This window comes from Amphiprion ocellaris, chromosome 21 (genome assembly GCF_022539595.1).
Source record: "Amphiprion ocellaris isolate individual 3 ecotype Okinawa chromosome 21, ASM2253959v1, whole genome shotgun sequence".
Lineage (NCBI taxonomy): Eukaryota > Metazoa > Chordata > Actinopteri > Pomacentridae > Amphiprion > Amphiprion ocellaris.
Genome location: NC_072786.1, coordinates 208784 through 233501, shown reverse-complemented (window position 1 = coordinate 233501; position 24718 = coordinate 208784). Strand labels below are relative to the sequence as shown.

Here is a 24718-nt window from a genome sequence, read left to right as displayed (position 1 = left end):
CCCACCCGCCACCCAAACCCCAACCCCGCCCACCCCCACCCCCGAGGGGGCCGACGGCCCCACACAGCCAGGAAGCCAGACACAGGGGCCGAGCGGCCCACCGAGGGGACGGCAACCAGCCCAGCCAAAGCAGGCCGCCACCGGGAGCCGGCCAGAGGAAATCGGAGCCGGGACCCGATGCGAGTCCAGAGGGTAAAAATGGACAGTGAGGTGGGGCCCGGCGACGCCGACAGGGAGGCACCCCGCATACCCCCCGCACCAGGCACCAGGTGAGCGCAGTACACCCAGGGCCCCCACACCCCGCAACGCGTCCTGACAACCCACCAGGACAGAGCCACCACATGCCACCATGAACTGTTTCTGTTTATGGGGTTCTTGACTGACGTTGGAGTTCCGTTCCTACAGATCTACATAAGTCGATTTTCACCGTAAGTTGGAACTCTGACCAAAATGTAACCAAATCTGTTCCGTGCTTCACGATATCCATCAGTTCTTCATAAAGTCATGAACACCAATGACTTTCCTGCACGTATGAATCATTTTACTTGGAGATAACAGAACATGTTCCACTGTTTTTACAACTTTATTCTATGGCAGCGACCCTCTGTGATGAATGAGTGAGACTTTATCTGGTTCTCTGCTGGTTTATTGAACCTTCACACAGTTTTCTGCCTTGTTTTTCTTGTTTTCTGCCTTGTTTTTGTCGTTTTGTGTTTCGTTTTTGTTTGTGTCTCATTTTTGCCCTTTTTTGTCGTTTTGTGTCTTGTTGGTTTCTGTCATGTTTTTGTTGTTTTCTCTCGTTTTTGTTTTCTGTCATGTTTTTGTCGTTTTCTCTTGTTTTTGTCATTTTCTGTCTTGTTTTTGTTGTTTTGTGTCTAATTTTTTCCCTTTTGTGTATTGTTTTTGTTGTTTTGTGTCTTGTCGTTTTCTGTCTCGTTTTTATCATTTTATGTCTTGTTTTTGTCGTTTTGTGTCTCATTTGTCGTCTTCTGTCTTCTAGAAACTTCAACCAAATGCGTCATTTTTGAGGAACTAAAGAAATGCTCTACAACATTTTTAAAACTGTTTCTGCTCAAAGTTTGTTTCTGTTGAGTTCCTCTGACTTTCTCAGACATTAAATTTCCCTTGTTGTTGTTGTTTTTCTCTGCAGTGGGAGCAGCAGCACCCCAGAAGAAGAAGCAGGACGCATCATCAGCTCCAACCAACAGGAAGAAGAAAGCATCCGATTGTCAGGACGACGTGGAGATGGCCGACGTCCACTGAGGAGGAGGCTTGTTCCTCAGGTGTTCAGGACGACGTCCCACCTGAGAATCTAACAGACGGTTGGGATGACGTTCATCAGAAGGTTGGAGGAAGTCTGAGATAGAGCCAGGTGTGAAGGAACATCCACCCCCAGAAACACCTGGACAGTTCTTTAGATCATTTCACCAAATATTCTGTAAAAACGGTTAAAAATCAGCTGTTTGAATGAGAAACGGAGCTTCTGTTGTCTGATGGGAAATAAAAGGTTCAGATGGTGTTTCTGAGGAGTTTCATGCTTATTATTTTATGAAAACATTGAACTTTCTGCTGGTCTTTGTTTTATTCTGATTCATTTAAATTGTGCTTTAAATGTTAACTTTGCTCTCTGACTTCTTTTTTATTTTTAATAAAACTAAAACCAGAGGAAACTTTGCTGCTTCGGATGAATTTATGTTTAATATTTATATTAAACATTACAATTTAAAATTATAACAGTGGGAGAAAATTTTAATTTTCTCTTATTGAAGACAAATCTAAAACTCAAAGTAAAATCTGAAGTTTGCTGAGATATTTCCTGATATTAATTTAAATCTGTCAGTATTCCTGTAGTGATTATGAACTTCAGTTACGGGAGGTTTTTAAATTCATTTTTAATGGTTAATAAATGTTTATTTTGTGTTCTGGTTGGTTCGTCGTCATGTCCATACATGGAAGTCCAGATTTAAGATAAAAGTTTTCACATTTTTATTGTCTTATTTTAGTGACTTTAATGGGTTTAAATCCATTTAAATGTCATAAAGTGGGACTTGTGTCATGCTTTGTGTATTTGGGCATCTCTGGGCCTCCATACTATTTATTTATATTTATGTTCTTTCATAGATTTGATCAGATTCAGTTTTTGTTGTTTTTGGTTTGTTGTCTTTCTGGGGTTTTAGGGGTTTCCATTTATTTGACTTTTTTTTATATTTGTCCCATTTTTTTCTGTGAGTTTTGTGGGTTTTAATGGTTCTCCATACCTGAGAGGGGATTGATCCGATATTGATCAGTGGTCTGGTATTGATCAGTGGTCTGGTATTGGTACTGGTCTCTGAGCTCTCCAGTCTTTGCTGGATGTATTGTTCTTCATTGTTCTTGAGCCTCTTTAATTATTGATTGTGCTGATAGTGTTAATTTTGAGTGTGTGCAGTTATACAGCTACACCGCTAGGGGGCTGTCTAAGCTAACTCTGCCTCCTATGCAGTAGAAGCAGACTACGTTGTTACTGGCTAGCAGATGAACAATGCATGAGCCATGTTAAATAAAAGAGCTTGAACCCACATATATTTTTAATGTTTTATTCAAAACATTACATGGTACCAGGAGTTGGCCACTGAAGACGGGCAAAATGGAAAGTTTGAAGCCGCCAGATGCCGTCAATTGGTCTGGAAATGTGGACTGTGAGTGGAGAACTTTTAAGCAGCGGTTTAGCCTCTACCTAGCTGCTGTCGGCCTGGAGGAAGAGTCTGATACACGGAAGATTGCACTGCTTCTTACCGTGGCGGGTCCTCAAGCTGTGGAGGTATACAACACCTTTGTTTTTGCCACTCCAGAGGAGAAAGATGATTTTGCCGTCGTTGTGAAAAAATTTGATGAACACTGTTCACCCAAAAAGAATGAAACATTTGAGAGGTATGTCTTTCGCTCACGTATGCAGCTACCAACAGAGAGTTTTGATACGTTTTTGACTGACCTGAAGCTAAAAGCAAGAACCTGTAATTTTGGCCAACTACAAGAATCCATGATAAGAGATCAGATCGTGTTTGGAGTGAAGGATAAGAAAATGAGAGAGAGACTTTTGCGAGAAGCAGAATTAACATTGGATGGCGCAGTCAAAATATGTCATGCCAGTGAACTCGCACTTCAACATGCAAAAACCTTTCACGGCTCAGCAATGGACATGGAAGCGTCAGCCGTGGCTGCAGTAACCACACGGCAAGGCTACAAGAACAAAAAGGTACAAAAGACTTACTCGAACGAGTCAGAGACATTTCAGTGCAAAAGATGTGGCACAAAACATGCAAAACAGCAATGTCCAGCTTATGGAAAAATCTGCAACAAGTGCAAAGGACACAATCATTTTGCTAAGCAATGTTTTACAAAGAACAAGCAAAATCAAAAAGACAGAGTACACACAGTGGAGGAAACTGCCCTCAGTGACACGTTTTTCGTGGGGATGGTGACACAACAGGACACACCCATGGAGCAAGTAACGGTCAATACAGTGGAGCAGGACAAATGGACTGAGACATTACAAGTGAACGGAGCCCTGGTCACATTTAAACTGGACACAGGAGCCAAAGCAAATCTGGTGAGTGAGCGGGATGTGAAAGCTATGAAAATAAAGCCATTCATTTCCCAAAATAACAGTTCACTTCAAGCATACAATGGACAGCCAATCCACACCAAAGGTAAATGCAGACTCAAGGTACAAGTAAAAGGTAAATATCACAATCTGATGTTTATTATTGTACCAGAAGGACATGATTCACTTTTAGGAGACAAAGCCTGTGAGAAATTAGGCCTAGTCAGAAGGGTCTACAGCATAAGCAGTTCAGAGCCAAGTAGTGTGAAAGCTATTGTGAACAAGTACCCAGATATATTCAAAGGGTTTGGAGTCTTACCTTTCACCTACAAGATACAGTTGAAAGATGGAGCTCAGCCTGTAGTCCATGCACCTCGACGTGTTCCAGCTGCACTAAAGGACAAGCTTAAAGAGGAACTGGATCGAATGGAGTCTCTAGAAGTGATCAAGAAAGTGGAGGAACCCACTGAATGGGTTAACTCCATGGTGTGCATTAATAAGCCAACTGGTGCTCTGAGAGTATGTATGGATCCGAAAGACTTAAATGCTAACATAAAGAGAGAGCACTACCAGATACCTACAAGGGATGAGATAACAAGTGAAATGAGTGGCGCCAAGTTTTTTAGCAAACTGGACGCCTCACAAGGATTTTGGCAACTCAAGCTTCATGAGGACAGTACAAAATACTGTACATTCAACACGCCATTCGGACGGTACTGCTTCCTGAGAATGCCATTTGGAATCTCTTCAGCTCCTGAAATTTTCCACAGGACAATGGAGCACATGATTGAAGGCATTGAAGGAGTGAGAGTGTATGTGGATGACATAATTTTGTGGGGATCCACACTTGAACAGCATAATGAAAGACTCAATAAAGTGCTGCAGAGAGTCAAGCAGTATGGACTGAAGTTAAACAGAGCAAAATGTCAGTTTGGAGTGACAGAAATCACTTTTCTTGGAGACAAGTTGACAGCAGAAGGCATCGAGCCGGACAAAGACAAAATACGAGCTATACTAGAGATGCCTCGTCCAGAAGACAAAAAGGGTGTTCTGAGAGTACTTGGAATGATTAATTTCATTGGAAAATTCATCCCGAGCTTGTCGTCTAAAACAGTTCACCTGAGACAACTTCTACATGATGGATGTGAATTCAAGTGGAGTGACAATCTTGAAAAGGAATGGCAACAACTGAAAAAGACACTGACAGCCGAGCCTGTTTTGGCATATTTTGATCCGAAGAGAAAAACAAAGATATCCACAGACTCATCAAAAGATGGGATTGGAGCAGTTTTGTTGCAAGCTTATGGAGACAACTGGAGGCCGGTGGCCTACGCCTCAAGAACAATGACTGTGTCAGAATGTCGCTACGCTCAAATTGAAAAAGAGACTTTAGGGCTAGTGTACGGATTCGAGAAGTTTCACAGCTATGTCTACGGGTTACCAACATTTGTGGCTGAGACAGACCACAAGCCGTTAATAGCCATTATCAAGAAAAACTTGAGTGAAATGTCTCCGCGCATTCAAAGACTCATGATGAAGCTACAACGCTATGACTTCAACTTAATCTACACACCAGGTAAGCTCATTGTGTTAGCAGATGCTCTCTCTAGGGCCACTACACAAAGCAAAGAACAAAGCTCCACAGAGACAGATGTAAATGTACACGTAAACCTGGTTGCAAAGTCACTTCCAATGTCAGACATGAAATCAAAGCAAATCGCTGCTGAGACACAAAAAGACACTTATCTCCAAAGGGTAATGGCACTGTTATATGGAAAATGGCCAAGAGGTGAATGCCAACCATACTACAACATCAGAGCAGAGTTGAGTGTGGTGAATGGACTTTTACTCAGACAAAACAGAGTGGTAATTCCAAACTCACTGAGGGAGGATATGCTGAAAAGATTGCATGAGGGACATCTCGGCATAGAGAAATGCAAAAGGAGAGCCAGAACAGCAGTCTTTTGGCCAGGAATCAATGCAGACATTGAGAAAATGGTTTCAAGTTGTGACACGTGCATCAAACACCAGGCAAAGCAACCAAAAGAGCCTTTGACTGTAACAGACATTCCAGATGAACCATGGCAGAAAGTAGGGACAGATATTTTCCACTTGGATGGTAAAAACTACTTGTTAGTTATTGACTATCTATCCAACTATCCAGAGATGGCACTATTATCCAACATGTCAGCTACTTGTGTCATAATGCATATGAAATCAATCTTTGCGAGACATGGAATACCTCAGATTGTTGTCAGTGACAATGGACCTTGCTATAGTTGTAGAGAGTTTCAACTATTTGCACAAGATTATGACTTTAAACATGTGACATCAAGCCCGCTGTACCCGCAGTCCAATGGGAAGGCAGAAAAAGGGGTACACATTGTGAAACAGTTACTCAAGAAAGCACAAGACAGTAAGGCAGATCCTTACTTGGCACTACTGAGCTACAGAGCTTCACCATTAGAGCATGGAAAATCTCCTGCAGAACTACTAATGGGAAGACAACTGCGGACTACTCTTCCTTATACAACTACCAAGAAACACAAGCAAGTCCAAGACAAAATGAAACGTTTGCAGAAGAGACAAAAAGTCAACTTCGACAAGTCGGCAAAAAGTTTAAAACCACTTGCACCCAATGATACAGTCAGAGTGGAAGATTCAAACATCTGGACAAAGAAAGCAACCGTGCTTGAGGAAGTGAATCCGAGATCCTACAATGTGAAAACTGAAGATGGACTAATACTAAGGAGAAACCGGAGGAGTTTGCTGCACACTTCAGAGACTTTGAGAACAGATGATGGACGGTGTGAGGACAACGATAAAACAACACCTGAACTAACCTCACCTGCAAAGGACAGCGAGCAAGCGCCAGCGCTCAGAAGATCGGGACGTTCGGTTAAACCACCTGAGAGACTGAATCTTTAAATGAGTTAAATCTAAAGTAATCCATGTTTTGTTTAAAATGAGTTAAAAAGTAATACATGCTTTGATGTTATAAAAAAAAAAAAAAAAAAAAAAAAAGTTAATTCAAACTAAAAGATAAAATTCAGAATGTGTTAAAAGAAATGTTTAAATACTATGTTGATGAGTTTAGCATGTTATGCAATATGTTGAATGCATATTACTCTGATATGGTTCAGCTATCATTCAAAGAAAAGGGGATGTGCTGATAGTGTTAATTTTGAGTGTGTGCAGTTATACAGCTACACCGCTAGGGGGCTGTCTAAGCTAACTCTGCCTCCTATGCAGTAGAAGCAGACTACGTTGTTACTGGCTAGCAGATGAACAATGCATGAGCCATGTTAAATAAAAGAGCTTGAACCCACATATATTTTTAATGTTTTATTCAAAACATTACATTGATGATCTGATAAATCTTCTACTTCTTCTTTAACCGGTTCTGTTTAAAGGTTCTGGTCCGGGTCTTTAAAGGGACTCTGAGGTCTGGTTCTGGTCGGTACCGGTTGGTCCGGGCTCGGCGGCTCTCCTCTCCTCCCCCTCCGGAGGACAAAGACTAAAATGGGTCAGACTCCGGAGAGCAGCCGCAGATCTTCAGCCTCCATCATCCGGAGAGCAGCAGCACCTCCGCGGCTCTCCGGCTTCTAGCGGCCGCCGGGACTCGATGGATTTACGGGTCTGACGATGAAGCGGAGCTGCTGATTGTTCCGCGTTTAAACCGGGAAGACACGGTTTGCTGAACCCCGTTGTTTGGAGTCCTCCGGGAGGCTGGAGCTTCGCACCGGGACCGAACCGCAGCAGCCGGAGCCTCCGTCAGACACCGACTCATCGCTCCGCTCACAGCCCGGCCAAGGGGCGATGGAGGCGGCGCCGAGTTAATCCGCTCCCCGCCGATCGAACAGGTAGAACTGGAACAAAAACCCGATTCTCTACATCGCGGCCCCGCTTTGTGTCCCGGTGAGGCTCTGGTAGAACCGGTGTGTTCCGGGGCAGGTGGACGGATTCACCGGGTCTCGGTTCGGTACCGGAGCTCGGTTCGGTGTTTGCGGCCTTCAGCCCGGAGAACCGTTAAATTCCGATTAGCTCCGCAGCTAACAAGCTAACTAGCATCAGTTTAAATAAAAATGATTTAATTTAATATAATCGGACTGATAGTTTAATAAAGTAGTGATTTTATGATTTAATTTAAATATAACCTGACTGATAGTCTAATAAAGTAGTGATGTTCTGGTTTAATTTAAATATAATCAGATTTACAATCTATTTATGTCCATATTTTAACCTCCTTCTGTTTTTTCTGCTCAGATTAAAGTTCTGCAGATTTTATTATTTTGGTTTAACTTTAGTCCAGATGTTGAAATACATAAACTAATAATTTAATGGTGAAATAATGAGCAATAAATTCATTTTAAGTCAGTCAGTTCCAATAATTCAAATCTACAGACCTGTTTATTTAGTTTGTTCAGACTGAAATCATGTTTTAGGTTCTGGTTCGCTCAGAACAGGCTAACAGCTAACAGGCTAACGACGTAGCTCAGGTTCATTAAAGTAGAAATATTCTGTTTGTAAATTAAATTAAATTTGACTTATAAAGTTGTTTATCTTCTGGTTTTTGCCTCTTTGTTCTGTTTTTTTCTGCCATTTCGTCCCAAACTGCTCAGATCAACGTGAACATCGAGTTTTTAGGATTTTAATTTTTTTCCGTGTTAGAACTTCCTTCAGCTGCTGAGACGCTAAAATACACAAATTAATTATTTAATGGTAAAATAATTAGTATTTCAACCGTGTTTGGGTTGAAAATCCACATATTCAGACAGAATCTAAACGTCTCCGTAGCATTTTTAGCCCACAGATGTTTTAGGTCCTGATTAGCCTCCACAGCTAATGAGCTAATGAGCTAACAATGTAGCTTTGTTTTACTACATTAATGACGTTCTGATTTTAGTAATCCTACTTACAAACTGATTTTCTTTATGTTCTGACCTCCGTCTTCTTCTTCGTCCTAAACTGCTCAGATTAACACAAACACTAAGTTCTGAGGATCAAATCTTCTTCCTGTTCGACATTATTTAGCTTAGCTTTAGTTAGCTTAGCTTTAGTTAGCTGAGGCGCTAAAATACAGAATAAGAATAAAGGAGCTTTAAAAGCAGTTAGTGGGTCAGCTGATGTTAGGAACTAAATCAAAATGCTGCTAAAATATTAAATTAAAATCTCCCATTAAAGCAATCATAAAAATAAAATTTATGAGAAGTACCGAATATTTTCATAATAAAATACGAATAGACTTAAAACGATTGAAGAATACAGTTAAAATGTTCAAAAACAAATACAAAAATATGGGAAAAACATAGATAAAATGTACCAGAAAATAATAATTTGGCAGTTTTTAAAATGTAACATGAAAACTAGAAAATAGTAAAATGTAAAATTAAATACAAAACCCAGTATTATGAGAATTAGAACAAATTTTACTCATTATCCCACAGGAAATTAGCTTTAACGTTATGACTGTTTATTTAATGGACTTAAACTGGTTTATTTAATGGAGTTTAACTGGTTTATTTAATGGAGTTTAACTGGTTTATTTAATGGAATTAAACTGGTTTATTTAAGGGCTGCACAGTGACGTAGTGGTTAGCACTTTCGCCTTGCAGCAAGAAGGTCCCTGGTTCACGTCCCGGCTTTCCCGGGATCTTTCTGCATGGAGTTTGCATGTTCTCCCTGTGCATGCGTGGGTTCTCTCCGGGTACTCCGGCTTCCTCCCACAGTCCAAAAATATGCTGAGGTTAATTGATTATTCTAAATTGCCCGTAGGTGTGAATGTGAGAGTGCTTGTTTGTCTATATATGTAGCCCTGCGACAGACTGGTGACCTGTCTAGGGTGTCCCCTGCCTTCGCCCGAGTCAGCTGGGATAGACTCCAGCCCCCCCCGCGACCCTAGTGAGGATTAAGCGGTGTATAGATAATGGATGGATGGATGGATGGATGGATGGATGGTTTATTTAATGGAATTATATTATTATTCTTCTGAAACTAACGTTTCTCCAGGTTTTTATCAGCCGGTGATGTTTGCTGGTTTAGTTCCTGCGTAGCATTGGGTCAGAAAGTCATTTGGAGCTGATTCTGGGTCAGATCTCAGCGGCTGTAAACCAGATAAGACTAATTAACGCTGTTGTGTCCAACAGGAGACGACTGAAGTCCAGACTGTGGACTGTTGGACCCACAGAGCAGCAGATTCTGATGGAGGACGGTTCACCTGTTCAGCCAGGTGAGTTTCTGCTGGCTGTCTTCTTCTTTCAGACTTTTACATCCTTCAGGAGACCACATCCATCTGGTTTTATTCACTGGGCTCTGGTTCTTCTTCCTCACTTCCAGTACTGGAAGCCTGATTTCATGACCTGGTTCAGGTTCAGGAATCTAAAAATGGAAGCTGCTTCGTCACCTCTTCATGGAGCTGCTTCCATTTATAGCTTTCTATTTTTCCCTCTTTCTAATTTCTCCGTCTTTGTGGTCTGTTGTTGTCGACTCAGACACATCTGGGACTCGGAGACGGTTTGAAGCTTCAGACAGAAAAGTCTGAAGGACTGAAAACATCTATTGACGTTATTCTGAGTTTATGGAGTTTAAAGCATGGTTCTTTAAAGTTGATCAAACAATATGATTTTAAATGGAACACATTTATTACAAACAAATAAATAAAGCAAGACTAACATGGAGGGGAAACGTAATGAAAACTCTGAGGAAATGATCTGATAAATCTTCTACTTCTCTTTAACCGGTTCTGTTTAAAGGTTCTGGTCCGGGTCTTTAAAGGGACTCTGAGGTCTGGTTCTGGTCGGTACCGGTTGGTCTGGGCTCGGCGGCTCTCCTCTCCTCCCCCTCCGGAGGACAAAGACTAAAATGGGTCAGACTCCGGAGAGCAGCCGCAGATCTTCAGCCTCCATCTCCGGAGAGCAGCAGCAACCTCCGCGGCTCTCGGCTTCTAGCGGCCCGCCCGGGACTCGATGATTTACGGGTCTGACGAATGAAGCGGAGCTGCTGATTGTTCGCGTTTAAACCGGGAAGACACTGTTTGCTGAACCCCGTTGTTTGGAGTCCTCCGGGAGGCTGGAGCTTCGCACCGGACCGAACCGCAGCAGACGGAGCCTCGTCAGACACCGACCTCATCGCTCCGCTCACAGCCCCGGCAAGGGGCGATGGAGGCGGCGCCGATTAATCCGCTCCCCGCCGATCGAACAGGTAGAACTGGAACAAAAACCCGATTCTCTACATCGCGGCCCCCGCTTTGTGTCCCGGTGAGGCTCTGGTAGAACCGGTGTGTTCCGGGGCCGGTGGAGGATTCACCGGGTCTCGCGTTCGGTACCGGAGCTCGGTTCGGTGTTTGCGGCCTTCAGCCGGGAACCGTTAAATTCCGATTAGCTCCGCAGCTAACAAGCTAAACTAGCATCAGTTTAAATAAAAATGATTTAATTTAATATAATCGACTGATAGTTTAATAAAGTAGTGATTTTATGATTTAATTTAAATATAACCTGACTGATAGTCTAATAAAGTAGTGATGTTCTGGTTTAATTTAAATATAATCAGATTTACAATCTATTTATGTCCATATTTTAACCTCCTTCTGTTTTTTCTGCTCAGATTAAAGTTCTGCAGATTTTATTATTTTGGTTTAACTTTAGTCCAGATGTTGAAATACATAAACTAATAATTTAATGGTGAAATAATGAGCAATAAATTCATTTTAAGTCAGTCAGTTCCAATAATTCAAATCTACAGACCTGTTTATTTAGTTTGTTCAGACTGAAATCATGTTTTAGGTTCTGGTTCGCTCAGAACAGGGCTAACAGCTAACAGGCTAACGACGTAGCTCAGGTTCATTAAAGTAGAAATATTCTGTTTGTAAATTAAATTAAATTTGACTTATAAAGTTGTTTATCTTCTGGTTTTTGCCTCTTTGTTCTGTTTTTTTCTGCCATTTCGTCCCAAACTGCTCAGATCAACGTGAACATCGAGTTTTTAGGATTTTAATTTTTTTCCGTGTTAGAACTTCCTTCAGCTGCTGAGACGCTAAAATACACAAATTAATTATTTAATGGTAAAATAATTAGTATTTCAACCGTGTTTGGGTTGAAAATCCACATATTCAGACAGAATCTAAACGTCTCCGTAGCATTTTTAGCCCACAGATGTTTTAGGTCCTGATTAGCCTCCACAGCTAATGAGCTAATGAGCTAACAATGTAGCTTTGTTTTACTACATTAATGACGTTCTGATTTTAGTAATCCTACTTACAAACTGATTTTCTTTATGTTCTGACCTCCGTCTTCTTCTTCGTCCTAAACTGCTCAGATTAACACAAACACTAAGTTCTGAGGATCAAATCTTCTTCCTGTTCGACATTATTTAGCTTAGCTTTAGTTAGCTTAGCTTTAGTTAGCTGAGGCGCTAAAATACAGAATAAGAAATAAGGAGCTTTAAAAGCAGTTAGTGGTCAAGCTGATGTTAGGAACTAAATCAAATCTGGCTAAAATATTAATAATAATCTCCCATTAAAGCAACTCATAAAAATAAAATTTATGAGAAGTACCGAATATTTTTCATAATAAAATACGATAGACCTTAAAACGAATGGAAGAATACAGTTAAAAGTTCAAAAACAAATACAAAAATATGGAAACAACATAGATAAAATGTACCAGAAAATAATATTTGGCAGTTTTAAAATGTAACATAAGAACTAGAAAATAGTAACAAATGTAAAATTAAATACAAAAACCCAGTATTATGAGAAATTAGAACAAATTTTACTCATGTATCCCACAGAGAAATTAGCTTTAACGTTATGACTGTTTATTTAATGGGACTTAAACTGGTTTATTTAATGGAGTTTAACTGGTTTATTTAATGGAGTTTTAACTGGTTATTTAATGGAAATTAAACTGGTTTATTTAAGGCGTGCACAGTGACGTAGTGGTTAGCACTTTCGCCTTGCAGCAAGAAGGTCCCTGGTTCACGTCCCGGCTTTCCCGGGATCTTTCTGCATGGAGTTTGCATGTTCTCCCTGTGCATGCGTGGGTTCTCTCCGGGTACTCCGGCTTCCTCCCACAGTCCAAAAATATGCTGAGGTTAATTGATTATTCTAAATTGCCCGTAGGTGTGAATGTGAGAGTGCTTGTTTGTCTATATATGTAGCCCTGCGACAGACTGGTGACCTGTCTAGGGTGTCCCCTGCCTTCGCCCGAGTCAGCTGGGATAGACTCCAGCCCCCCCCGCGACCCTAGTGAGGATTAAGCGGTGTATAGATAATGGATGGATGGATGGATGGATGGATGGATGGTTTATTTAATGGAATTATATTATTATTCTTCTGAAACTAACGTTTCTCCAGGTTTTTATCAGCCGGTGATGTTTGCTGGTTTAGTTCCTGCGTAGCATTGGGTCAGAAAGTCATTTGGAGCTGATTCTGGGTCAGATCTCAGCGGCTGTAAACCAGATAAGACTAATTAACGCTGTTGTGTCCAACAGGAGACGACTGAAGTCCAGACTGTGGACTGTTGGACCCACAGAGCAGCAGATTCTGATGGAGGACGGTTCACCTGTTCAGCCAGGTGAGTTTCTGCTGGCTGTCTTCTTCTTTCAGACTTTTACATCCTTCAGGAGACCACATCCATCTGGTTTTATTCACTGGGCTCTGGTTCTTCTTCCTCACTTCCAGTACTGGAAGCCTGATTTCATGACCTGGTTCAGGTTCAGGAATCTAAAAATGGAAGCTGCTTCGTCACCTCTTCATGGAGCTGCTTCCATTTATAGCTTTCTATTTTTCCCTCTTTCTAATTTCTCCGTCTTTGTGGTCTGTTGTTGTCGACTCAGACACATCTGGGACTCGGAGACGGTTTGAAGCTTCAGACAGAAAAGTCTGAAGGACTGAAAACATCTATTGACGTTATTCTGAGTTTATGGAGTTTAAAGCATGTTTCTTTAAAGTTGATCAAACAATATGATTTTAAATGGAACACATTTATTACAAACAAATAAATAAAGCAAGACTAACATGGAGGGGAAACGTAATGAAAACTCTGAGGAAATAAGTGAACCCAGTGAACTCTGAGCAGGTTCTGGTTTATGTTTCTGTCTCATTTTTAAAGTCCTGCAGCTCTGAGGAACCAGAACAACATGAAGAAGGAGAGGGAATGAAGAAATAACTATTTACCTTTTTACAGACACTACAGGAGGTTTGACTTTACTGGGTGATTTTTGATTTTGCCGGCGGGTTGGAAAGACGTGTTTTCTGTTTAGAAATCATTCAAAATACTCCATTTATCAGAAACAATCTGTGGCAACAGAAGAAACATCATCAGATTTTCACCTTTGTGTATTATCTGTGGTTCCATCTGGAAATGAACCAAATCTGAGCTTCAGATGGTGATATTTCATTAAAATCTTTAATGACATTTATTCTACTGTATAAATGTCGTCTCCTCGTACTGTGGATGTTGAACTGTTTCTGTTTATGGGGTTCTTGACTGACGTTGGAGTTCTGTTCCTATTGATCTACATTAGTCGATTTTCACCGTAAGTCTGAATTCTGACCAAAATGTAATCAAAGTCGTTCCGTTGCTTCACGATATGATCAGTTCTTCAGTCATGAACACCGACTTTCCTGCATGTGTAAATCATTTTACTAGGAGATAACAGAACATGTTGACCTGTTTTTACAACTTGATCACGCCTGGAAGCCATAATGAAGGGCAGAAAGTTAGTGAATGTAGCACAATCCAAGGTGGCGTCCAACCGGAGAATGGAAACAAAGCCATCTGATAGCGCCGCGAGATAACGTATTCATCTGCTCTGCTCACCAGCTAGTTCCAATAACCAGTTCTGACGTAATGACGAAATGCTGTAGGTCAATGACGTCGTACACCGAGGTCTTCCTGTCACAGTCTTCTTTCTCTTTCTTTAGCCTCATTGTGTCGTACTTGTGTCATTTTCGTGTCTCATTTGTGTCTCTTTATGACAGTTTTATTCTTGTTTCTTGTGTTTGTTTTGTGTATTTAGTTTTTTATCTCTTTGTGGTGGTTTTATCTCCTCATCCTGTAGATGTTTTTCTGTCTCCATGTTTCCTCTCTACTGTGCTCCTCATCGGTAGAAAGATGTTTCACCATGCTGGATGGATTTCCAACTACCTGCTCCTCTGTTCTCCGTTTCTGGCTGCTAAATGATTCCATCTCAGTAGTCCTTTAAAGATACGGTCAAACATACAGTATTACAGTAGAAAGTCCTAAAGATGATGAACCTCCTGGTTCTCTCTGCAGGACGTCTTTGTGGATCTTTGCTCTCCTGCTCTGGAGGTTTTTCTGCAGCCATGATGCCTTCGACCTCCCGTCCATCCTCACCAATGCTCCGGCTGCTCGTAACCGCCGCCACGTTCCTGATGATGATGTCACATCCTGCATCGGCCGCTGAACCGGAGACGTGTTTCTCCAGGCAGCACCAGAATGCCATCGTCAACGTCCGCCTGGCCCTCAGCAGAGCCTCCACCACCATGGACGCCCGGGGGGTCCTGTCTGAGAGGGACTGTGTCCTCGCCTGCTGCTCCGAGGAGGTCAAACCAGGTGAGGGGTCACTGGGAATACTGGGGACAATGGGATTACTGGGGATGCTGGGAACAATGGGGTTACTGGGATTAGTGGGAACACTAGGGACACTGGGAATACCAGGGACAATGGGGTCACTGGGAATACTGGGGATGCTGGGAACACTGGGGATAAGGGAAAAGCTGGTAGCTCTGGGGACACTGGGCATGCTGGTCACACTGGGAATACCGGAGATACTGGGAACAATGGGAAGATTGGGGTCACTGGGAATACTGGTAACACTGGTAATACTGGGGATGCTGGGAACAATGGGGTTACTGGGATTAGTGGAAACACTGGGAATACTGGGGTCATAAGGACACCGGGAATCATGACAATACTGGGAATACTGGTACCACTGGGGACACTGGGAATACTGGGGTCACTAGGAATACTGGAAACACTGGGGATACTGGGAACATTGGGAATACTGGGAGCACTGGGAGCACTGGGATCAGTCCAAACAATGGGAACAATGGGGATACTGGGAATACTGGGTCAGGAGCTACAGACATCAGAGAAACCTGTGAAGTGAGAAAAGCGTTAGATGGTTCCATCTAATGGTTCCATTAAATGAAGATCCTTTGTCCTCTCCATGTTCTCTGACATCCCCAACATGTTCTAATAGAACAAACCTCCATCGTTCTGTTTCCTGCAGGTTAAAGTTTCAGTTTCCACACCTATTCAGGTAACTACAGACTGAGGTCTGCTAACAGTTCCCACCTGCCTCCAGTGTTTGTGCTAAGTTAGGCTAACTGGACAGGTTCAGACTAATTCATACTTTCTACATTCATAAAACGTAAAATCAACTCAAGTTCTGTTGGTCAGTTTCTACATGAACCCAGATAGTTTCCTAACCATTCAGACCATCAGCTCTTCAAGGACTCCAGGAGAACAGATGATGCTTTAAATAAATGTTTGTTCTGAGGAGAAACCGTACGAAGAAATTCTAGATTCTACTTCATCTCCAGCGGGAACTGAGGTAGACGCTGCAGGACTTTAGAGGAGCTGTAATCTGTTCATGTTTCCTTCAGTAAGGTAGAAGTTCTACATTCTCCGGATATCCTGAGTTCTGCTGCTGTCTGTAACAGAACATGAACAGTTCTAGAAGGAACGGATGAACCTGATTGAAGAGTCGCTGTCAGTCAGTAGAACCTCTAATTAATCATCCAGTCTGCTTGTTATCGTAAATTCAGGATTTTATTTGATGTTTTTATCGTCAGCAGAAGCTTCCGCTCCAACATCACTGAAAAACAAAGTGAATGAAGAGTAAAAACCAGGAAGTAACACGTTCTACTGAGCTCTCAGGTTTATTAACATCTAGATATGTGTCCCAGCAGCATCTCTGACGGTTCCTCAGTTCTATACCGACCTTTCTTCACAGAGTGAATAAAAACTGACAGTTAAACCATGAGCTTCATGCTGTGTGATCTTTACTTAGAAACCTTCATCTCTGAGAAGAGATGAGCTAAAAACGAATCTCTGCAGCGACAGTAAGATAAAATTAGACCAATCAGAGCGCAGCAGGACTCTTTAGATGAAAACAGACGTTTCAGGTTGAATAAATCAGAAGATCTGGAGCGTCACTCAGTCTTAAATACCTTCCAGAGGATTATATTCTGCTCTTCACTGCAGTATTTATTTGCAGTACTGCGTTTATACATTTAAGAACATGATCAGTTTATTGACTTTTGCACTTCTGACAGATTAATTTAAATATATTTGTATAAACTGGGTATCAAACAAGTATCGGAGTACTTCTTCAACAGCATTTTTAACTTTAATCATGTGAACTGTTGGGAGAAGAAATGCTCATCTTTAGAGGCAGAATTAGACACGTGATCAAACAGGAAGTAGTCAACTAAAATCTTAAAGAAATCTATGTTTACGTTATTATGATGATGTTATTTCTCTATATTTGTAAAATGTCAGCTACATTCATAAACAACACTTCAGTACTTAATGAAACCCGTTTTAATGTGCTCGTTAGCTCATTGCTAACTTTAAATGTTCAAAATGGCGGCTCATGGTGCTGAGTCACTGTTTGAATGATGAAGTTCTTCAGACAGCAGAAGGTCTGATCAGGATCAAGTTAATTAATCCTAAACATTCAAACTTTTCTTTGTGTTTCTGAAGGAGCTAAATGCAACATGGCTGTGTTCAATGGCAACAAACAGGCCAGTGACGAGAACTGCTTCCTATTCCACTGTCCCACGGAGCAGGACTGTCCGCTGACCAAGGCTCCGGACGGCACCAACACCTACGACATCTACAAAGGTACCAACCAGCTGTCCATCATCACTTCCTGTGGAACGTTTGGTTCCTGTCCACTCATTTTAAAGGTCACATCACTAAACATACGTTCTCACTTCAACCGGACACGCTGATGGTTTGTGATCGTTCCTGTGAAAGGGGAGAGAATCTGTCAAGACGACAGGAACCTTAAACTAACGCTATAAAACACATTACTGTTGTCTGATTCTAGAACCAATACCGTTGATCTGACACTAATAAGTTGTTCTCCAGGGACTGATGTTATGAAACTTAAAGGTTCCTTTACTTTCTGTCTGAAGTCCTGTGAAGATGAATCTGATTCAGCCTTAGTCTTTAGTGCTTTGGTGGCTAAACTGAACCAAAACAAAGTCAATGAAACTCAAGTTCCAAAATGAAAGTAGGTGAAGAAGATAAAGGTCCAACCAGACATGGACCTCAGCGTTGTGGTGACTGATACCCTCTAACTCTCATGATGTCGCTCTTTGAAACCCCAAACATTCTTATACACCATTTTTTAAAAAGATGGCTGGAAAACAAAGCAGCCTTGATAGTTCCTGAACTTCAGTCTGCTAGTTTGTATGGATTTCTTGGTTCTCCTGTGGATGAAAACAGGAATGTTCTGTCTGATGGATGCTAAAGTGTGTAGCTGTTTGTTGGCTAACATGTTAGCTGGATTCTGCTGCCCCCTGCTGGTCATAAAACCTCCACAATCACAACTCATGTTGTCTTTTTCCTGCAGGTTTGATTCATCCAACCATCGTGAGACCTGCAACCACTACCACTACCACTACCACTACCACCACCAGTCCAACCACCACCATCAGTCCAGCCACCACCCGTCCAACCACTACTACCACCACCAGTCCAACCACCACCACCAGTCCAACCACTACTACCAGTCCAACCACCACCACTAGTCCAACCACTACGACAACCACCACCAGTCCAACCACTACCAGTCCAACCACCACCACCACAGCAACCACTACTACCACCACCACGCCAGCACCAACTACACCTACAACCACTCAAACTACAACAACCCCAACCACCACCACCAGTCCAACCACCACCATTCAGGCACCAGCCACCACCACAGCACCTCCACCCATCATCATCATCGCCACGATGCCCGTGGTAACCTCATCACCCACCACTGTTGCTACGACAACAACAACAGCTCCTGCCACCACCATCAGCATGAGGAGGCCCAACAAAACCAACAAGAAGCAAAATAAAAGCACCAAGAAAGGAAAATTTCATCTGGTCAGCAGCAGCTCCACGGCTCCCGCTGCCGGGGTAACGGAACACAGAACTACCGGAAAACCACAGCCAGACACTCCAGCTACCACTACTGCTGCTGCTACTACTACTACCACCACAACCACTCCTGCTACTACTACTACTACATCTCCTACCACTACCAAAACAACTACTACAACTACCACCACCACCCCCACTACTACTACTAGTACTACTATACCTACCACCACTACAACTACCACCGCCCGTCCTCCCACTACTACTACTACCGCTACTACCACCACTACTACCACTGAACCATCCACCACCAGGGCAACTCCAGCGGCAGGTCTCCTCATCGTCCCTAAAGACACCGTCCAGTCAGATCATGTCCTCCAGAACTCCAGCGCTGGCCGGGGGAAGGCGGTGGTGGCTCGGGGGGCGCTAAAGAGCGGCGCGGTGGTGCTCATGGTGCTGGGACTCGCCATGCTCACGCTGGCCCTGGCTGTCGGCGGCCGCAAGGCGATGGAGTCCTTCGATAGACGACATTACACAAGACTGGAGCTCAACGACCTTCACTATGAGGTGTAGGAGGAATCAAACGGACTAGAGTTCATTTAGGGTTGTTAGTGTCCATCTGATAGCCGTCTGGTTCCTTTGTTTACGGCAGAGCTACACACTGCGGTCATCTGGTTATACCTTCCAGAATACTGGGCTGTGATTGGCCAGAGAGCTCTGATCTTTGGTTTGTTTCCTTTTAAACAATCTTCAGATCTTTGGTTAGTGATCATGATGTAACCTCTCACACCTTATCTTCTTCAGATTTTTGTTAATTATCAGTAACAGGAAGTTACACGGTGTAAACTACTGAAGCTCCGCCCATGTTCAGGCTCCGCCTCCCCAACCTAAGTATAATGACATCATCACAGAAAGTCAACAGCAGCTGGTCTAAAACTGGAAAACTGCAAATTAAATTAGAGTAGAAACAACATTTTGTGGCACGAAAGCGTTTTTAGACACATTTGTGAAATGATTGTTGAAGGAATTGTGACCACATTAATACAGAGGACTATTAATGACCAGAAAAAGTGTTTTTATTTGTGGATTCACTGCACTTCTGTAGAGGAGGACATTTTAAACACCTTTAGCTCACATGTTTTACTCTATTTTCACATTATTTAGCTCCATGTGGGATGTATTTTTAGAGAATCACACCTCTTATGTAATGTTTTGAGCAGCTTTATAACCTCAGCTTCGACAGTCACTGAACCCTCAGCGCTCCAAGACTTCAGCCGGCGACGGAACCAAGAACTAACAGCAATATTTTAAACCTCAGGAAGCCTCTGAAGTGGAGCTGGAGAGCAGAAGGTTTGTGAATACACTGCATGTCTTCTCAGCTTCACAGCTTCAGCCATACGAGCTTGTTCATGTCAGACGCTCCTCACTGTGGTGTTTCTGTCTTCACTCTGGATGGATGCACTCCTGAGAACCGATGCACTACTGTATCCTGTGTTTTTGATAAATATGATCTGCTTCTTTTGTGATATTTGATTGTTTTTCATGGCTATGAGGACACTGTGGCTGCACTATTTTCCTAGAAGCCTGCTGTTTGTTCTGCCCAGCCAGCAGGGGGCAGCAGCAGCCTGGAGGGTTTTTACATCTTCTTAATTAATTACTGGATGGTTCATAGTTTGGTCTCGTTTTGTGAAGTGATGCTTTTGCATAAGTTTGGAATTTGATGTTTTGTTCTTGTAAGAATAAAAAAAATGTGATTTTTGAACAAATCTTTTTTTCTGTCCACATGAATGTGATGATTTACTGAAGCACAATTATTATTGTTCTTTTATCTTTAACCTGAGAGAGATGAACGGATGCTGATAATTGATACAGAAATATGTGAAATTATCCTTTAAGTTGTGATTTCTAACTAAAAACTTGTATTGGGCATCTAAATATGAACTAAAACACACCGAGGTACAAGTAAAATACTAAAAATTAAATCAGACGTGTAAAATATGATTCAATTAGATTTAAAATACGATGTTAAAACCGGTTTTGGAAGAATAAATTTAATACAACAATAAAATAAAAAAATAAGTGAGAGAAAAATAAACAAGATGCAGAAGCTAAAATAAAAAAATATATATATTTTTTTTTTATTAACCCTTATTAATCCCACGAGGGGAAATTCTGATTTTCGCATCTCTCCCCGACTGGGGGAGTCAGAGCGACGATATAGTTAGATAATTAGATAAATATAATTTCCCTGCCGTGGAATCAATAAAGGTTTAATCCGTCTCTCTATTTATGTTATTAACATTAAAGTTATTTTTTTCCAAGACAAAAATAAATAACTTTTATTTTTTTAAGGTATTTTCACTCTTCCTGTGGAATTAAAAATCTACATTTTTAAAAACAAGTCTAAAATTTTGACTTTATTTAACAGATAAACGCTTTTATTTTAGTTTTATTTAAAACCCCATAAATAAAAGTCTGGGTCACGTGGAGCTTCCGGGTCCATGAATGAGTCCACAGGCGCATGCGCACTGACGGCGGACTGTTTGCGGCTGCGGGGCGTTTCCACGAAGACTGAAAAACAAAAGGAGCCGAGCAGCGAGGTGGTGGGGAGCCGAGAGCAGCTGAGGTATGTATGGAAAACGGAACGTGCCATAACTCCCTTTTGTTTACGTGTTATTCCAACCACTCTTGGTCGAATCCAACAAAATGCTGCTTTTGTACAAAGATCAAATTAAAATGCTGCTTTCTAAAAACAAGCCAAAAAAGTTTCCACGTTTTATGTTACTCTAATTACAACAGTTTTTAGCATAAAAGTGTTTTTTAACAAAGCTTTAGAGACATTTTTACGTTTTGCTTTTTACACCATTGAAAACCTGTTAGCTACTTATGCTGGATTTTACTGCGTTTTCCTATGGTAACAAGCTCCTCCCTCTGTTACCAACAGCCAATCAGATCAGAGTTTCTACAGCCAATCAGTAAAGAGCAAAATAAAACAAAATAATGCATCACAGCCCATCATTGAGCTGGAACTCTGTGATGACTTTGTTAGAATAATATAAACCCCTATTCTGCTCTCTTGTCTTTTTAATTAACCTGCTAATTCCTGCTGAATTAAAATGAATCCTTTAGCTGTGTTGTAGCTTTAACAAGTGGCATTTATTTTTTGGTTTAAACAATGTTAAAACAGTGTTGGAGTTACATCACCATATTAAATGTCTCTTTATTAGCTTCTGGTGTCATTAAAAGAACCGTTGTATTTGAGGTGATGCTAAAAAAACAGCACTTGTTGACATCTGATAGCATAACAATAAGCATAATAATAATAAATGTGCTGTAAGAAATGTTGCTGTTTGGATTTTAGCGCCATAAAATAAAATAAATCCATGGCTGTATTCAGCAGTGGAAAAAAGGAGCTTCAGGCTTTTGTTTAACCCTCCTGTTGTCTTCATTTACGGGCACCAAAAAATATTGTTTCCTTGAAAAAAAAATCTAAAAATTCAAAAGAAAAAAAACAGATTTCTGAAAATTTGCAAAACCTTCAGGAAGAAAATTCCAATAATTCCTGAAAAGTTTTATTTAAAAAATAATTTGGCAAGAAAATTCTTGTAAATATTTTCAAAAAATGAGTAAAAATCTTCCAAAAAATCCTAAAAATATCTAAAGTGATTCCATATATATCAGTAAAACTTCTAATATTTTCTCTAAGAACATTCACATAAAAATCAACCAAAATCCAGTGAAATTTGCTGGATTTTGGTTGATTTTTTTTGTGAATGTTCTTAAGAAACATTTTTAACATTTCTTTTTTCCATCAAAAAATGTTCAAAGATTTGCCAAAAATGTTGAAAGTGTGGACATCAGAAGTTTCACTGTGAAAATATTTTTTTCCCCACATTTTCAAACCTTAAAAAATGTCAATTGACCTGCAGGACAACAGGAGGGTTAAAAAAAAAAAAACACGCGGACTAACGGAGGAGCATTGTGGCACTCGGGAGTTTCCAAAGATCCGAGCAACGAGCCGAAGAGAGCCGACTGGAGGCGGGAGGGTCCGAGGAAAGCCGAGCGGAGCCGAAGGGAGCCGAGGGGAGACGAGGGGGAGCAGCTTCCTAACCGCGGAAGGAGACACAGAGCTCCTGCAGGACAATGTGAGACACCGAGAGTTGAACCGACGCACTTAGCGAGCAGCCAGCCGGGATGGAAGCGGGGTCGGTGTAACGGACACCGGAGCCCAACCTCGACCTGAATATTGCTGCAAATCCGCCTTTTGTCGGCCGAAGGAGCGGCCGCAGCGATGGGAATACTGCGCTGAGGAGACGCTGAAGGCGGCGGCCCGACGAGGCAGAAAGATGGGAGTCGCGCTGCGGAGCCTGTTGTGGTGTACTTTTTGTTTCCTCGTTCGAGGTGAGTTTGGGCTCCGTTCGGCCTTTCAGCTGCACTTCGGCTCTATGTTTGCTCTGTGCGGGTTTTAAAGTGCTGTTCGCGGCCGGGATAAGCTATTTTCTCGGGGGTATTTGGAGCTGGGCCCGGGGCCCTCCGAGCTAACGTTAGCCTGGATGCTAGGAGCTGCTGGCTGCCGGAGCGGAGAATGAAACCACAAACAGCCCGAGTTAGCCAACTTAGCTGGAAAATGTCCACCGGAGAGGCTCTGGAGCCCCGCTGGCTACCTCCGGGGACAGCCTCCCTCCCCGGACCCGTGGATTTAAGGCACTAATTGCACCTGCTAGCATGCTAACTGTGTTTTCTAAGTTATAAACAAGCTAATTAGCAGCAGTTAGCACAACAAATGCTATGGAAGGTAGTCAGCAGCTAGTTAGAAGCTAACTGGTTAGCTGGTTAATAATCAAAATTTAACTACAACGATTTCATTAATGCATCAGAGTGTACACAATAAATATACAGAATTAAAAGGTGGAAACTGGGAATAAATCAAATTCCAACAAAAGCCGAGACTGAAACTTTATGTTTAACTTCTTAAAACTGGACAATAAAGAAGTTTTCTGAACAGATTCAACAGTAAAAACAACAGAATAGAAAGATAAAATGCTCCAGGAAAGTAAAATAAATCCTAAGAAGAGTTTCAGAGACACACAATCCAACAGGAACACAGAAAAGAGCATAAATAAAGAAAACAAACGTCCTCTAGCTATGAACAAAGCTAGAGGACGCTAATCAGTAAAAATACCAGGATTAAAAGGTAAAATACACACATTAAATCAGAGTATTACAGTTTAGACTAAATCAGGAGAGTATAGTAGATTTATTACAGTAAAAATCACTTTTATGAACCGATTCATGAGATGTTCAGCAGAAAAACTGAAATAAATAAAGTACGCCAGTGAATATAACAACAGAAGACATCAGGAGAGTTGAAACAGGCTGGATTAGAACCATAATATGATAAAGAACATTAAAATCAAAACCAAACATTTAAGAACCTGAATTACAAAGATCTCAGCTGTAAATGAAGTGCAGCCCAGAAGTGACACAAACAGGAGAATATATTAATCTATGTAGAAAAATAACTACAGCATGAAGGTAAATAAATCATTTAAACACATCAGAGAACAGAACAGGTTGTTTTCAGATGAACCAGAATATTACCTTTACTTTGGAAAAAACGATAAATATCAGCAGATAATCAATAAACCTTCAGGTCCTGATAATAAACGGCTTCAGTCGCTCAGTTTGACTCAGAAATAATCTGAATATCTGACTGTTTTTTTGGTTGTTTTGCAGTTTAAAGTTTGAATTTATGATTTAAAGCAGATAAAATAATGGAGTTTATCCACTACATGTTGTTAGAAATCTGATAAACAGTTTACAGTAATCAGTCAAGCTTTCAAATATTTAACAGAGAAATGGTGAAATTAGAAATGTCTGTCGATTGATTGATCGTTTTTTAATCAAAGGACAAAATGTTTTCAGATTTCAGCATCTCTAAATGGAAGATTTGCTGCCTTTCTTTGATGGGTGTCTGAATATTTGATTGATTAACTGTAAATAT

The 24718-nt window shown here is 41.4% G+C and overlaps 2 protein-coding genes across 3 annotated transcripts in view; both read left to right on the top strand.

The window, feature by feature from the left end:
- Nucleotides 1-10713: 10713 nt before the first annotated feature.
- Nucleotides 10714-20480, top strand: mansc1 (MANSC domain containing 1). Its single transcript, XM_023266213.3, has 5 exons — nt 10714-10783; nt 13073-13155; nt 14860-15159; nt 17317-17457; nt 18194-20480. The coding sequence occupies exons 2-5, from the start codon at nt 13128-13130 to the stop codon at nt 19285-19287; spliced, it is 1563 nt and encodes a 520-aa protein (XP_023121981.1). The 5' UTR covers nt 10714-10783; nt 13073-13127; the 3' UTR covers nt 19288-20480.
- Nucleotides 20481-22812: 2332 nt separating this feature from the next.
- lrp6 (low density lipoprotein receptor-related protein 6) overlaps nt 22813-24718 on the top strand; it is a 49902-nt gene continuing 47996 nt past the window's right edge. Inside the window, exon 1 of one of the 2 annotated variants that reach the window (XM_055006464.1) lies at nt 22813-23115. In XM_055006464.1, the coding sequence (XP_054862439.1) occupies nt 23061-23115 (55 nt within the window). In that variant the 5' untranslated portion in view covers nt 22813-23060. The remainder of the gene's footprint in view (nt 23116-24718) is intronic. The other variant, XM_055006465.1, reaches the window with a different exon arrangement.

Coding starts and splice junctions, on each gene's coding strand:
- mansc1 (XM_023266213.3), top strand. CDS start 13,128: ATGGAGGACGGTTCACCTGTTCAGCCAG. Junction 15,160..17,316: donor CTCCGAGGAGGTCAAACCAG/GTGAGGGGTCAC, acceptor GTGTTTCTGAAG/GAGCTAAATGCAACATGGCT. Junction 17,458..18,193: donor CACCTACGACATCTACAAAG/GTACCAACCAGC, acceptor TTTTTCCTGCAG/GTTTGATTCATCCAACCATC.